The sequence below is a fragment of the Rhinopithecus bieti genome, unplaced genomic scaffold (assembly GCF_001698545.2).
Source record: "Rhinopithecus bieti isolate Rb0 unplaced genomic scaffold, ASM169854v2 scaffold_64314, whole genome shotgun sequence".
Lineage (NCBI taxonomy): Eukaryota > Metazoa > Chordata > Mammalia > Primates > Cercopithecidae > Rhinopithecus > Rhinopithecus bieti.
In genome coordinates, this window is record NW_016824620.1 from 452,568 (window position 1) to 469,230 (window position 16,663).

At 40.8% G+C, this 16,663-nt stretch overlaps 1 protein-coding gene across 1 annotated transcript in view; it reads left to right on the plus strand.

The window, feature by feature from the left end:
• The window catches only part of PBRM1 (polybromo 1), a 154,888-nt gene that overhangs the window by 41,908 nt on the left and 96,317 nt on the right, over positions 1–16,663 (plus strand). Inside the window, 4 exon segments of the mRNA XM_017862427.1 lie at positions 2,591–2,676; positions 4,059–4,154; positions 5,344–5,435; positions 13,112–13,325. Of these exon segments, the coding sequence (XP_017717916.1) occupies positions 2,591–2,676; positions 4,059–4,154; positions 5,344–5,435; positions 13,112–13,325 (488 nt within the window).

A 16,663-nucleotide genomic window follows, 5' to 3' on the forward strand; every position in this document is an offset into this window, starting at 1 on the left:
TTTTTTTCCTTTCTCTTGGGTACATACCTAGGAATGGAATTGTGGGATCATGTGTGGTAACTGTCTATTTAGCTTTCTGAAGAACCGCCAAACTGTTTTCCGAAGTATACCATTTTACATTCCCACCAGCAATATCCAGGTGTTGCCATTTCTCCACATCCTCACCAACACTTGTTTTCCATTTTTGTTTTTGTTCTTATTATAGATATCCTAGGGAGTGTGCAGTGGTATGGCATTGTGGTTTTGACTTACATCTCCCTAATGAGATGTAATAAAATAATTCTTTATTTTGATTTTTAGGTCATTCATATGTCTTTCAAGAAATGTCTGTTCAGATCATTTGCCGATTTTTTAATTGTGTTACCTGTCTTTTTGTTGTTGAGTTGTAAGAGTTCTTTATATGTTCTGGATATTATATCCTTATCATGTAAATGGTTTGCAAATATTTTCTCCCATTCTCTTGTCTTTTCACTTTTGTGATTGTGTCTGTTGACACACAGGAGTTTTTCATTTTGAATTTCACTTTATCTATTTTTTTCTTTGGTTGCTGATGCTTAAGTGTCATGTCAAATAAACCATTGCCTAATCCAAAATCACAAAGATTTACACCTATGTTTTCTTGTAAGAATTTTATAGTTTAGCTCTTAACATATTTAGATCTTTGATCCAGTTTGAACTAATTTTTGTATATGTGAGGTACATGTAAGGTAGGAGTCCAAATTCATTCTTTGATATGACATATTATCCCAGCACCATATATGGAGAAAAGATTATTCTTTCCCCATTGAATTGTCTTGACAACTTTGTTAGAAATCAGTTGACCATAGATGTATGGGTTTATTTCTAGATTCTTTATTCTATTCCACTCACCTAAATTTCTGTCCTTATGGCAGACCTGGTTAGTTTTGAATCCATTTTTTAGTTAAATATTGACTTATTCCCTGCATTTAAACTTCATAAATACAAAAAGCAATCTGTGTAGTGCAGTACACAGTGTGAAATGACTGTTTCATTGCTTTGCAAATTCCATCTCAGAAGTTTTATAGTTCTGTAATGAATAATTGCTTGTAGAAATTTATTAATCATGTATAATGGGGAATTTGCCAAAGGAGACTCAAAATCTTTTGGTAATAAAATCATTTAAATTTTCTGAATGCTGACTCAAATACTCAAAATTGCTGTTGGTAGTTAATGTTAACTTTTATTTTTCATCTTTTAAGAAATTCTGAGAGAAAATAAGGAAAGAACTATGAAGTCCTTGTGTTCCTAGTTCTTAATAGGACATTTTAATAGTATATAGTACTAATTGTTGTTATAGTTAAGAATTTTACTTTTGGGTCTAATTATTTTTTCTAACTTGAGTTTTAAAGAGAAGGGAAACTTAAGCAAGTACATTCATTCTAAACTTGTGTATATAATCTTTAATCTTAGAAGTGCATCTTTATTTTGACTTTTAGGTCAGTGTACACAAGTAGAGTTCCTTGTCCGTAGTACCTCACTTTATCTGCGGTTTTGCTTTTGTATGGTTCTGAGGTCAGAAAATATTAAATGGAAAATTCCAGAAATAGGCACTTCATAAGTTTAAATTGCACACTATTCTGAGTATTGTGATGAAATTCATGCCATCCACCTCTGTCCTATCCAGTCTCACCTGGAACATGAATCATTCCTTTGTTCAGCCTGTCCACACTGTGTACGCCACCTGCTGTTAGTCACTAAGTAGCCATCTCAGTTATCAGATTGACTGTTGTGGTATCACAGTGCTTATGTTCAAATAACCTTATTGTATTTAATAATGGCCTCAAAGCACAGGAGTTGTGATGCTGGCAATTCAAGAAGCTTTAAAGTGCGCCCTTTAAATGAAAAGGTGAAAGTTGTTGACTTAAGAAAGGAAAAAAGAAAGGTATGCTGAGATTGCTAAGATCTACAGTAAGAACAAATCTCCCAGCTGGGCACTATGGTTTAGGCCTGTAATCCCAGCACTTTGAGAGGCCAAGGCAGGAGGATCACTTGAGGCTAGGGGTTTGAGACCAGCCTGGTCTACATAGCAAGACTCTGCCTCCACCAAAAGAAAAAAGAAAAAAAGATGAATCTACTGTTCATGAAATTGTAAAGAAGGAAAAAAAAAAGAAGTGTCTGCTAGTTTTATTGTTGCACCTCAGACTGCAAAAAGTTACAGCCACAGTGCATGAAAAGTGCTTAGTTAATATGGAAAAGGAATTAAATTTATGGATGGAAGACTTTGGTACTGTCCAAGGTTTCAGGCATCCACTGGGGGTCTTGGAATGTATCCTCCATGGACAATGGGGCATTACTGTATTATACCATTAGATCTTTGTCTAAATATTACTTGACTAATCAGGAAAGAACTAGGAGGCATTTTAACTTACATTTAATTAGTGACAACTTTATGAAGATAGATATTTTGGAAGCTTGTAGAAAGGTTGGAGGATGCAGCTTTGTGAGTATTGAATGGAAGTCTGCTCCAAGTGGAAAGAGTGCCATAAAAGGTGCCCAGTGCATGAGTTGGGGGCATTAAGCTGTCCTTTTATCTGTTACTTTTTTAAACCAAGTAATTTTATCTTGACAGGATGCAAATTCAATTAAAAAAATATTTTATATGAAAAAGGCTGAAATTGAACATCATGAAATGGCTAAGTCAAGTCTTCGAATGAGGTAGGTTTAAGAAAATGTCTAGGCTGGGCGTGGTGGCTCATGCCTGTAATCCCAGCACTTTGGGAGGCTGAGGTGGGCGGATCATGAGGTCAAGAGATAGAGACCATTCTGGCCAACATGGTGAAACCCTATCTCCACTAAAAATACAAAGATTAGCCAGGCGTGGTGGCATATGCCTGTAGTCCCAGCTACTCAGGAGGCTGAGGCAGGAGAATTGCTTAAACCCAGGAAGTGGGGGTTACATTGAGCTGAGACCGCACCACTGCACTCCAGCCTGGCGACAGAGCAGACTCTGTCTCAAAAACAAAAAAAAGAAAAGAAAATGTCTAAAACCCTTATGCCTTTATAGTTGCTGAATTTTCTAGGTAGTGAAATCAGTAAACATAAACACTGTGTGTGTTGCATTTAAAGATGATACTTACAGTTGATATTATGATTCTAAAGATAGTAGTAACTCTTAGCCCCTTTGCTGCTGAAGGGCTTCATTTAAAAAGAAACATTTTTAAAAACGTTACATCACTATATACTTTGTACAAATATTATTAATTTGTACAAATATGAATATATATACACATAATATGGTATACATTAATATTATACAGAATAGATAATAGTATAGCATTTATATATAATATTAGTTGTATATATTCATATTTTCGGTAAGGCTATTTAGCCAGGTATCAGGAGATCCAGTCTCATCCTGGCTTTTCCTTGTACTAGGACTGTGACTTTTTTTTTTTTTTTTTTTTTGAGACAGAGTCTCACTCTGTTGCCCAAGGTGGAGTGCAGTGGCACAATCTCGGCCCACTGCAACCTCCACCTCCCGGGTTCAAGCAATTCTTCTGCCTTAGCCTCCCGAGTAGCTGGGACTACAGACACACGGCACCATGCTCAGTTAATGTTTTTGTATTTTTAGTAGTGACGGGGTTTCACTATGTTGGCCAGGCTGGTCTTGAACTCCCAACCTCATGATCCACCCACCTCGGTCTCACGAAGTGCTGGGATTACAGGCGTGAGCTGCCGCACCCAGCCAGGACTGTGATCTTGAACTAGTTTTAGTTCTAGGATTGCATTTCCCCCCACCTGAAATGGGAAGGTTGGGTGATGGTTTTCAAAGCTTTCCTCTGGCCTTGACATTGTTTCAGTACCGGTCCTCTGGTCACTGCAGTGACTAAAAGCTCCCCTAGGACCAGCCATGGTCTGTTCTTCCCTGCAGAGTCCCCAGGGCCTGAAACAGAATCTGCTGCATAGTAGAAGTTCAGAAGTATTTTAGCATTTCTATTTAGAAGAGAAGAAAATGGTTGTGTGTGTGTTTGTTTGTTTACCCAGCACTCTAATTTCAGCTACCAAGTTTCTAAGCTTTTTATCTTATCTCTGGATAGGACTCCATCCAATTTGGCTGCAGCCAGACTGACAGGTCCTTCACACAGTAAAGGCAGCCTTGGTGAAGAGAGAAATCCCACTAGCAAGTATTACCGGTGAGAAAAAGAGTGTTTAGTCTGAGAGTTGACCTGTGCTTTTAAAGATAGGCATACTAGTATTTGGCCAGTGGCTATCTTGAAGGAATATTTTTGGGTATAGTTTGGTTGTTACGAAAATCTGTTGTCAAATGGTTTATTTAAAAGGTTGAGTTACTAGGGTGGGCACGGTGGCCCTGTAATCCCAGCACTTTGGGAGGCTGAGGCGTGTGGATCACTTGAGGTCAGGTGTTCGAGACCAGTCTGGCCAACGTGGTGAAACTCCGTCTCTACTAAAAACTACACAAATTAGCTGGGTGTGGTGGTGGGTGCTTGTAATCCCAGCTACTTGGGAGACTGAGGCAGGAGAATCATTTGCTCGGGAGGCAGAGTTTGCAGTCAGCCGAGATCATGCCACAGCACTCCAGCCAGGGCAACAGAGGAAAACTCCATCTCAAAAAAAAAAAAAGATTGAATTACTAAAGTAGGCCTTACAGCACCTCTCAGACGATGCTTAAGCATTGTTTCTCAGGCAGTGTTTAATGTTAGCTACCAATAAAATGTGAGGTTAAATACTAGTAGGTTTTTTTAATTCATAATGTAATTTGGGTTTTTTTTTTGGTTTGTTTGGTTTTTGGGATTTTTTTTGAGATGAAGTTTTGCTCTCGTTGCCCAGGCTGGAGTGCAGTGGCACAATCTCTGCAACCTCTGCCTCCCAGATTCAAGTAATTCTCCTGCCTCAGCCTCCTGAATAGCTGGGATTATAGATGCCTACTACCTCACCTCGCTAATTTTTTGTATTTGTAGTAGAGACGGGGTTTCACCATGTTGGCCAGGCTGGTCTCAAACTCCTGACCTCAGGTGATCCACCCGCCTCGGCCTACCAAAGTGCTGGGATTACAGGCATGAGCAACCGTGCCCAACCTCATAATAGAATTTGTATTGTAAAATATGAACATCTTAGAATTATCAGCAACTGTGACTGAGTCCTTATTTTCCATTCCCTCTTTTCTAAGAGGAAAAAATAGTTTTCTTGGCTAAGATTGATTTTGAGAACCATTAAGTACAGAGATAAACTAAGGAGGCAATTGAATAGAAATTATTTTTCTTTTATCTTAACACTTTGTTAACAGTTCCTGTTCCCTGTTAAGTAACCTAATTATTATAACATCCTTCCCTGTCTTCTAAATGCTTTTTTTTTTCTTTGTAGCAATAAAAGAGCAGTACAAGGAGGTCGTTTATCAGCAATTACAATGGCACTTCAGTATGGCTCAGAGAGTGAAGAAGATGCTGCTTTAGCTGGTAGGCATTAGGTTTTGACTAGTGAAATGCCTTCTTAGTGGATCCTTCTGGCTCAATGAAATTGCAGTGATTTTGTTCTGGCCTAGAGTTTGCTGGTTTGGGAAGTACATGCTATTTTGTTAGATTTGATTGCACTCTGGTTGTCAGACTTACCAAAAGGTTAATACTTCGTCTTGTCTTAAAATTTATATTTCGGTAAATAATACGTTTGCAAAAATAATTGATAACTTAGCAGATCCCGGTTTAAAACCTGTAATGATAAATAGTGAGTACTAGTAAAAGCATCAGAAAATCTCAGAAATCCACATTCATCTTAGATTTTCAGGCTTTAGCTTATATTTTCAGTGTGCTCTAATTTCTTCTCAGTTTGTCTTTCTCTTAATTTTGGTATATTATTTTCCCCTTTACTATAGATTTTTTATGTGTAAAGATAAAATTTGTTTCATTAAATTATTCTGGTATATCCTTTTCTTTTTTTTGAGACGGAGTCTCACTCTGTTGCCCAGGCTGGAGTGCAGTGGCGTGACCTTAGCTCACTGCAATGTCCGCCTCCCGGGTTCAAGCAGTTCTTCTGCCTCAGCCTCCTGAGTAGCCCGGACTACAGACATGTGCCACCACGCCTGGCTAATTTTTGTATTTTTAATAGTGACTGGGTTTTATTGTATTGGCCAAGCTGGTCTTGAACGCCTGCCCTTGTGATCCGCCTGCCTCGGCCTCCCAACGTGCTGGGATTACACCACGCCTGGCCTCAATTTCATTATTGAATGTTACACAACAGACTTCTCCAGTTGTATCTTGTTTTTAACTAAATCTCCTATAGAAATTTCATAATCACTGTAGACTATTATGTATAATTTTACTTTTTTGAAGCATTGATCTACAGAATTAAGTATTTCTTTATTTAAATTGTGCCTGGTCTTATCAGAAATTGAAAAAATATTATCTTGTTGTTAGCATTCTTTTTTGCTGATTATAAAAGTGACACATGACCGGAAACAGTGGCTCACACCTGTGATCTCAGCACTTTGGGAGGCTGAGGTGGGTGGATCACTTGAGGTCAGGAGTTCAAGACCAGCCTGGCCAACATGGTGAAACCCTGTCTCTACTAAAAATACAAAAATTGGCTGGGCATGGTGGTGCACGCCTGTAGTCTCAGCTACTCTGAAGGCTTAGGAGATTCACTTGAACCGAGGAAGTGGAGGCTGCAGTGAACTGAGGAAGTGGAGGCTGCAATGAGCCGAGATCACACCACTGTACTCCAGCCTGGGCAACAGAGGCACTCTGTTTACAGTACAACTCTGTCTCGGGGGAAAAAAAAAAAAGGTTATATGGCTGGTTATAAGAGACACATCAAATATAAAAACATAAGAAAGTTGAATCTAGAAGGATGGATAAGGCCAGGTGTGGTGACTCACACTCATAATCCCAGCACTTTGGGAGGCCTAGGTAGGAGGATTGCTTGAGCCCAGAAGTTCAAGAACAGCCTGGGCAACATGGGAAAACGCTGTCTCTACAAAAAATACAAAATTTATTCAGGCGGGTTGGTGCATGCCTGTAGTCCCAGCTACTTGGGAGGCTGAGATGGGAGGATCCTGAGCCTAGGGAGGTTGAGGCTGAAGTGATCACACCACTCCACTCCAGCCTGGGCAACAGAGTGAGACCCTATCTCAGAAAATAAATCAATAAAAAATAAAAATAATAAAATTGGGCTTTTGTCTTGAAAAAAAGAAAAGGATGGCTGAAAGATACACCAGGTAAACAATAACCAGAGTAGCTACACTGACTTTTGATAAGATGGACTTTCAAATAGAGATATTACACAGATAAAAAGGATTACCTAATGATGATAGAAGGTTAATTTCGTCAGCAAGTTAAATTGTAGAAGAGCTCAAAATATGTAAAACAAGCAGATGAAACTTTACAGAGAAATTCAAAACACTCCCTTATTCTGGTAGCCCTCTTCTCTCAAGAGCTAAACAGAAAATCAATGAAGATAAAGATTTGAACACACTTCTTCATGTAAGTATTTGTTTCCTATTGCTGCTGACACTGTGCCACAAACTTAGTGGCTTAAAACAATGCAGGCTGGTGCACTGGCTCACACTTGTTATGCCAGCACTTTTAGAGGCTGAGGCAGGAGCATCAGTTGAGTCCAGAAGTTTGAGACCAGCCTGCTCAAAATAGAAACACCCTGCCTCTACAAAAAAAAAATTTTTTTTTTGAGACGGAGTCTTACTCTTTCGCCCAGGCTGGAGTGCAGTGGCCGGATCTCAGCTCACTGCAAGCTCTGCCTCCTGGGTTTACACCATTCTCCTGCCTCAGCCTCCCGAGTAGCTGGGACTGCAGGCGCCCGCCACCTCGCCCGGCTAGTATTTTGTATTTTTTAGTAGAGACGGGGTTTCACTGTGTTAGCCAGGATGGTCTCGATCTCCTGACCTCGTGATCTGCCCGTCTCGGCCTCCCAAAGTGCTGAGATTACAGGCTTGAGCCACCGCGCCCGGCCAAAAAAAAATTTTTTTTTTTAAGACAGAGTCTCCCTCTGTCACCCAGGCTGGAGCAGTGATGTGATCTTGGCTCCCTGCAACCTCTACCTCTGGGCTCAAGCAATCCTCCCACCTCAGCCTCGCTAGTAGCTGGGACCACAGGTACTTGCTATCACACCTGGCTAATTCTACCAGAAAAATTTAAAAATTAGCCACGTGTAGCTACTCCAGAGGCTGAGATGGGAGGATCACTTGAGCCTGGGAGGTTGAGGCTGCATTGAGTCGTGATCCCACTACTGCACTCCAGCTGTGTCTCCAAAAAAAAGAAAAGAAAGGAAATCTTTAACAGGAAAGAAAGATCAATAAAGTCAAAAGTTATTCTGTTAAAACCCTTAATGAAATAAACAAGTCTGAGGTGAGATTATCAAGAAGGCATAAATAAACAATATTGGCGGGGAGGAGAGCATACAGAGTTTTAAAAAAGACTGTGTGAACAAGGCTGGGCTTGGTGGCTCACACCTGTAATTCCAGCACTTTTGGAGCCTGAGGTGGGCGGATCATCTGAGGTTGGTTGGGAGTTTCAAGACCACCTGGCCAACATGGAGAAACTTTCCCCGTCTCTATTACAAATACAAAATTAGCCGGGCGTGGTGGCACATGCCTGTAATCCTAGCTACTTGGGAGGCTGAGGCAGGAGAATCACCTGAACCCAGGAGGTGGAGGTTGCTGTGAGCCGAGATTGTGTCATTGCACTCCAGCCTGGGCAACAAGAGCAAAACTTTGTCCTCCCTCAAAGAAAAAAAAAAAAAAAGGTGAAAGGTGTGAATACCGTTATGCAGATATATTTAAAAATTTAGATGAACAGATTTCTAGAAAATAAGTGCCTAAAACGGATTCAAGGATAAAAAGGCTGGCTCACACCTATAATGCCAACATTTTGGGAGGCAGAGGCAGGAGGGTCACTTGAGTCCAGGAGTTCAAGACCAGCCTGGGCAACATAGCGAGACCTCACCTCTACAAAAAGAAAAATTAGCTGGTGTGGTATGGTGCATGTCTGTACTCCTGCCTACTTGGTAGGCTAAGGCAGGAGGATTGCCTGAACCTACGAGTTCAAGTTTGCCATAAGCTATGATTATGCCACTACACTCTAGCCTTAGCAACAGAGCGAGACTCTGTCTCTTAAAGAGAGAATACAAGGTCAGGAATTTGAGACCAGCCTGACCAACATGGTGAAACCCCGTCTCTACTCAAAATAGAAAAATTCGCCAGGTGTGGTAGTGCATGCCTGTAATCCCAGCTACTCAGGAGGCCGAGGCAGGAAAATTGCTTGAACTCAGGAGGTGGAGGTTGCGGTGAGCTGAGATCATGCCATTGCACCCCAGCCTTGGTGACAGAGCGAGACTTCGTCTCAACAAAAAAAGAATAAAATACAGTCTGCCCACATAGAAAACACCAGGCCAAACATTTAAGGAATAGAATTTTAAATAAACTCATGCAGAGAATAGAAAAAGAGCTCCGCAGTTCATTCTGTGACTCTAACATAACCTGTGAATCGAATATAATCTAGACATCAAAGCCAAACAAAATATAAGCACATTGTCTAGCAGTGTATATAAAAGATAGTATATAATGACATAGTTGGGTTTAGGATTAGAAAATATTTAAAAAGTAATATTTACCACAGTAACAAATTATAAGAGTAAAATCATATGATTTGCTCAGCAGATGCATTTGATAACTGTTTCAGTTCCCATTCAAGATAAAAATTATTTGCGAACTAGTAAGAGAGGGGGATATTGACTGAGTATCTCCTTTTTTTCTTTTCTCTTGAGACGGAGTTTCGCTGTTGTTGCCCAGGCTGGAGTGCAGTGGCGTGATCTCTGCTCACTGCAGCCTCCGCCTCCCGGGTTCAAGTGATTCTCCTGCCTCAACTTCCGAGTAGTTGAGATTATAGGTGCCTGTCACCACGCCCGGCTAATTTTTTTTTTTTTTTTTTTTTTTTTTTTTTTTGTATTTTTAGTAGAGACATGGTTTCGCCATGTTGGCCAGGCTGATCTCGAACTCCTGGCCTCAAATGATCTGCCTGCCTCGGCCTCCCAAAGTACTGGGATTACAAGCATGAACTACTGTGCCCAGCCTCCTTTTTTCTTGAGACTAGGTCTCACTGTGTCACCCAGGCTGGAGTGCAGTGGCGTGATCTCAGCTCACTGCAATCTCCACCTCCCAGGCTCAAGCAGTCTTTCCACATCAGCCTCTGGTGTAGCTGGGACCACAGGCACGTGCCACCACACCCAGCAAATTTTTTATATTTGTGGTAGAGATGGGGTTTCATCATTTTGCCCATACTGGCCTCAAACTCCTGAGCTCAAGCTATCTACCCACCTCCACCTCTCAAACTGTCGGGATTACAGATGTAAGCCACTGTGCCCACCCAAGGGTATCTCCATTTTTAATGGAGAAAAGGTAACAGCATTTCCCTTACCAACAGAAACAAGGTAATACTGTTACCTTTGTTAGTCACAGTACTAGCCAGCCTACAGTGACAGCAATGAAGGTGTAAGAATCAGAAAAAATGTATAAGGATTACAGTTGACAGTTTTTTTAGAAGATGCCACTTACAGTAGCAACAAAATACATATCTAGGTGTCAATCCAACTGCAGGCTCTTTAGGGGAGAGATCAGAGGTAGTAGAGTCAGAAAAGACTAGTTTCAAATTCTTAACCTGCTTCTAGCTCCATGACTCTGGTTCCTAATCCCCTTCAACTGCTTTTATGTGGTGAGTGAACTTGTGCAAGTAATTAAACTCATGTGCCAGTTTTCCCATTTGAAAAAGAAGTGATACCCATCTTGTGTGGTGGTTTTAGGATTACCTGAGGCTGGTACTTATCAAGCTCTTAACACATAATTGGCCGGGCTCAGTGGCTCATGCCTGTAATCCCAGCACTTTGGGAGGCCGAGACGGGCAGATCACGAGGTCAGGAGATCGAGACCATCCTGGCTAACACAGTGAAACCCCGTCTCTACTAAAAAATATAAAAAATTAGCTGGGCTTGGTGGCGGGCGCCTGTAGTCCCAGCTACTCGGGAGGCTGAGGCAGGAGAATGGCGTGAACCCAGGAGGCGGAGCTTGCAGTGAGCCAAGATCGCGCCACTGCATTCCAGCCTGGGCGACAGAGTGAGACTCCATCTCAAAAAAAAAACAAAAAAACACATAATTGAATTTTTTTTTTGGAGGCGGAGTCTCACTCTGTTGACCAGGCAGGATTACAAGCGTGAGTCACTGGAGTGCAGTGGCACGATCCCTGCTTACTACAATCTCCACCTTCTGGTTTCAAGTGATTCTCCTGCCTCAGCCTCCTGAGTAGCTGGGATTACCGTCACTTGCCACCACACCCAGCTAATTTTTTATATTTTTAGTAGAGATGGGGTTTCACCATGTTGGCCAGGCTGGTCTTGAACTACTGGCCTCATGATTTGCCCGCCTTGGCCTCCCAAAGTGCTGGGATTACAGCGTGAGTCACCGTGCCCAGCCTAAATTCTTAATAAATGATTGTTTTTCTTACCTGGGAGTACGTAGCAACTGTATGTGTATTCTGATCCATCAAGAAAAATTTAAATTATGGTTCTTATACACTGTTTAGGAGTTTGGGGAAATGAGCAACATATTTTTTATTTTATAAAATAATTACGTTTTGTTTGCTTTGGTGTTTTTATGATTTCCTTCTACCTAAAAATTCCCTCAGCAAGGGAATACTCCTCAGGGATGTTTTAAATCAGTGGGCAAAGTCACAGAGACTTAAGGCTAAATTATGTCTGATAGAATCAGCCCAATCTAGGCCGGGTGCGGTGGCTCACACCTGTAATCCCAGCACTTTGGGAGGCCAAGGTGGGTGGATCACAAGGTCAGGAGATCGAGATCATCCTGGCTAACATGGTGAAACCTCGTCTCTACTAAAAATAAAAAAATTTTAAAAATTAGCCTGGCATAGTGGCACACACCTGTAGTCCCAGCTCCTCGGGAGGCTGAGACAGGAGAATCATTTGAACTCAGGAGGCAGAAGTTGCAGTGAGCCGAGATCACGCCACTGCACTCCAGCCTGGTGACAGAGTAAGACCCCCATCTCAAAAAAAATAAATAAGTGAATAAATAAATAAATAAAAAAGAATCAGCCCAATCTAAATATATACTATTCTAAACTTCATGTTACTGTTTTAGTTCTGGGATCTCTGAATGGTTACTTGCTCCTTTTGGCCAGGCATAGCAAACAGTCTCTGAAGAAAGCACATTTGAAAAAGAAACTGTTTTGCAACCTTTAAAACTAGTGTACTTTTACTATTTAATATTCTATTTCTATGTAATATTTCTCTAAACTTGCAATTATGTTAAACATTTTTAGCCTTATCTTTAATAAACATTAGAGAGTTTTTTTGTGTTTGTTTTTTAGACGGAATCTTGCTCTGTCACCCAGGCTAGAGTATAGTGGTGTGATCTCTGCTCACTGCAACCTGTGCCTCCTGGGTTCAAGCAATTCTCCTGCCTCAGCCTCCTGAGTAGCTGGGATTACAAGCGCACACCACCATGCCCAGCTAATTTTTGTATTTTTAGTAGAGACGGGGTTCACCATGTTGGCCAGGCTGGTCTCGAACTCCTGACCTTGTGATTCACCCTCCTTGGCCTCTCAAAGTGCTGAGATTACAGGTGTGAGCCATCACGCCCAAGCCTTAGAGACTTTTTTTTTTTTTAAGTAATTATTCCCTTTAGCTTAGAATTTTTTTTTAAAAGGGCCAGACGTGGCAGCCCACACCTGTAATCCCAGCACTTTAGGAGTCTGAGGCTGGCAGATCTCCTGAGCTCAGGAGCTTGAGACCAGCCTGGGCAACATGACGAAACCCCATCTCTACTGAAAAATCCAAAAATTAGCTGAGTGTGGTGGTGTGCGCCTGTCGTCTTAGCTACTCGGGAGACTGATCTGGGAGAATTGCTTGAGTCCCAGAGGCAGAGGCTGTAGTGAGCCAAGATCGTGCCCTTGCACTCCAGCCTGGGTGACAAAGCCAGACCCTATCTCAAAAATAATAGTAATAGTAATTTTCAAATGTATTTAGTTCAGTCTGGAAGTTTGTTAAATGAACTTTAAAGTGTGGTTCTTTCTTCATCTCATTATTCCCTTTATAAATACTTTTTTTGTCTTTCCAGCTGCACGTTATGAAGAGGGAGAGTCAGAAGCAGAAAGCATCACTTCCTTTATGGATGTTTCAAATCCTTTTTATCAGCTTTATGACACAGTTAGGAGTTGTCGGAATAACCAAGGGCAGCTAATAGCCGAACCTTTTTTCCATTTGCCTTCAAAGAAAAAATACCCTGATTATTACCAGCAAATTAAAATGCCCATATCACTACAACAGATCCGGTAAGATGTCTTCTGCATTATTCAGTATAATTTTATTTTGTTGTGGTTGAGCCTGCACATAATGTATTCCTTCCTAAAATGGATAAGAATACTAAAGGTAAAAATGGTGTTTTTTTTTTTAACCTCAAATTTTAATTGTTCATTACCTTTTTTTTTTTTGAAGACGGAGTCTCACTCTGTTGCCAGACTGGAGTGCAGTGACACGATCTCGGCTCACTGCAACCTCCACCTCCTGGATTCAGGTGATTCTCTTGCAAGCTCAGCCTTCTGAGTAGCTGGGACTACAGGCGTGCACCACCATGCCAAGTTAATTTTTGTATTTTTATTTGAGACTGGATTTCACCACTTTGACCAGGATGGTCTTGATCTCCTGACCTCATGATCTACCCACCTCTGCCTCCCAAAGTGCTGGGATTACAGGCGTGAGCCTGTGCACCCGGCCTTAACTATTCATTATCTTATAACTGAACAAAGTACAAAAATCTTTCAGCCTACATCTTTTTTTTTTTGAGACGGAGTCTTGCTCTGTCGCCCGGGCTGGAGTGCAGTGGCCGGATCTCAGCTCACTGCAAGCTCCACCTCCCGGGTTTACGCCATTCTCCTGTCTCAGCCTCCCGAGTAGCTGGGACTACAGGCGCCTGCCACCTCGCCCGGCTAGTTTTTTGTATTTTAGCAGAGACAGGGTTTCACCGTGTTAGCCAGGGTGGTCTTGATCTCCTGACCTCGTGATCCGCCCGTCTCGGCCTCCCAAAGTGCTGGGATTACAGGCTTGAGCCACTGTGCCCGGCCTAGCCCACATCTTTTATTAATATTTTAATTATGACAGTCTGTATTTAAGTTCTGTATCTATAGTTGAAACCCCAGGATAAGCATAGTCAGTTCCTGGAGAATTCATTAACTGAAACCATACCAGAAAGATGATTCATCTTGTTCTCTTTTTCTGTTTAGAAAATGTTAAAGTGATCATTGGGCTACCAGACAGAATACTTAAATCACAATAGTATCATTAAAAATAGTAGGATGTCTCAACCACAAAAAAACAACCCAGTTCAGAAATGGGCAAAGGACTTGCGTGGACCTTTCTCCAGAGAAAATATACAGCTGGCTAATAAGCACATGAAAAGATGGTCACCATCACTAGTTATTAGGGAAATGCAGTTCAAAACTGTTGTGTGACACCACTTCACACTCATTAGGATGGTTACTTTAAAAAAATTATTATTATTATTATTGGTGTGTATGTGGAGAAATTGGAACCTCTGTGCAGATAGTGGGAATGTAAAATGGTATAGACACTGTGGAAAACAGTGTGGCAGTTCCTCAAAAAATTAAACATAGAATTATCATATGATTAAGAAATTCCATTTTGCATATGTACCCCAAAGAAATGAAAGCAGGGTCTCAAAGAGGGATTTGTAAACCTATGTTCACAGCAGCAGCATTCACAATAGCTAAAACATGGAAGCAATTCAAGTGTCCATCAAGAGATGAGGGGATATGCAAAATGTTGTGTACATACAATGGAATATTATTCAACCTTGAAAATAAATTTTGAAATGCTCTAACATGGATGAAACTTGAGGACATTATGCTAAATGAAATAACCCAGTCACAAAAGACAAATACTGTATACTTCTATTGATAGGAGTATAGGTGTAGTCAGAAGTCATAGAGACATAGACACTGATCCAGAACTTAAAAAAAAGTAAAATAGAATGGTAGTTGCCAGAGACTAGGGGAAGAGGGAAACGGGAAGTTACTGTTTAATGGGTATAGAGTGTCAGTCTTACAAAATGAAAAGAGTTCTAGAGATGGAGGGTCATGTTAATTGCACAGCATTATGGATGTATTTTATACTACTGAACTGTACACTTAAAAATGATCAAGGTAGGCTGGGTGCAGTGGCTCACACCTATAATCCCAGCACTTTGGGTCGCCAAGGTGGGCAAATCACTTGAGGTCAGGAGTTTGAGATTAGCCTGGCCAACATTGTGAAACCCCGTCTCTACTAAAAATACAAAAATTAGCCAGGTGTGGTGGTGGGAGCCAGTAATCCTAGCTACTCGGGAGGCTGAGGTAGGAGAATTGCTTGAACCTGGAAGGCGGAGGGATCCTTCTGCCTCAGCCTCCAAGTAGCTGGAACCACAGACACGTGCCACCATGCCCGGCTAATTTTTTTAAAATGTTTTTGTAGAGACTGAGTCTTGCTTATTGCCCAGGTCTTGAATTTCTGGCCTCAAATAATCCTCTCACCTCAGCCTTCCAAAATATTGAGATTACAGGTGTGAGCCACCATACCCGGCCTTTTAAAATCTCTTCTGTGAAAGCGAAAAAAATCCGTAATGTCATGGAGTATATTTTTGGACTCTGTATGATATCTGTGAAAGTCAAAAACCCCAATTTCCAGATAGACACAAAATTCATGAGCTTTTAATTTATTTTTAAATAGATCCTGACCTAATTTCCGTTTCTGTAAAAACAGAAAGCAGGGTCTCAAAGAGGTATTTGTAAACCTATGTTCACAGCAGCAGCATTCACAATAGCTAAAATTTCTGTTTCTGTAAAAAGCAGAACAGGTGACCATTCCCAAAGAATCATAAAAATTCAAAACATTCAAAGGAATAAATATCTTTAAGAAAAGTTAACCAAAAATCTTAAGTTGGAATCAAATGAATGTGTTCAAAATCACTTGGTTTGCCTTCCATCTTTTAATCAATCTCTGTGAATTTTGATATTACCTGTACATTCCAAGCTCCTTTCTTACGTTATAAATTTTTGAAGATATTTATTGTTTTCAGGAAATCAGTAAAATTCTTAGACTTTTGGTATAAAGAACAGAAAACAGTTTAATTGGTTCTGCTGTGCCTTCTTGTTAATTTAAATTAAAAATAAACTAAAAAATATCAGAAGTTGGCCAGGGGAGGTGGCTCACATCTGGAATCCCAGCACTTTGGGAGCCTGACGCGGGAGGATCGCTTGAACATGGGAGATGGAGGTTGCAGTGAGCCAAGATCATGCCACTGCACTCCAGCCTGAGTAACAGAGTAAGACCCTGTCTCAACAAAAAGGAAGAAGTAATATTGTAAAATATGATGCTTTATAGCAAAAACCCAGATAGAGTCAAGAAGCAGATAAAACTACCTTAGCTAAGTAACAGTAAGTTGGCTTCACAGCAGATAATTAAGCTTCCAAATAGTAGGAATTAAAATTCTTGTGCTTGCTGGATTCTAGGAAATAAGGCTGGCTAGCAAAGTATGTTTCATGCTTTTGCATTTGTAACTTTTGTTTTCACCATTTGATCAGTAAGATTACATATATATATATATATATATATATTT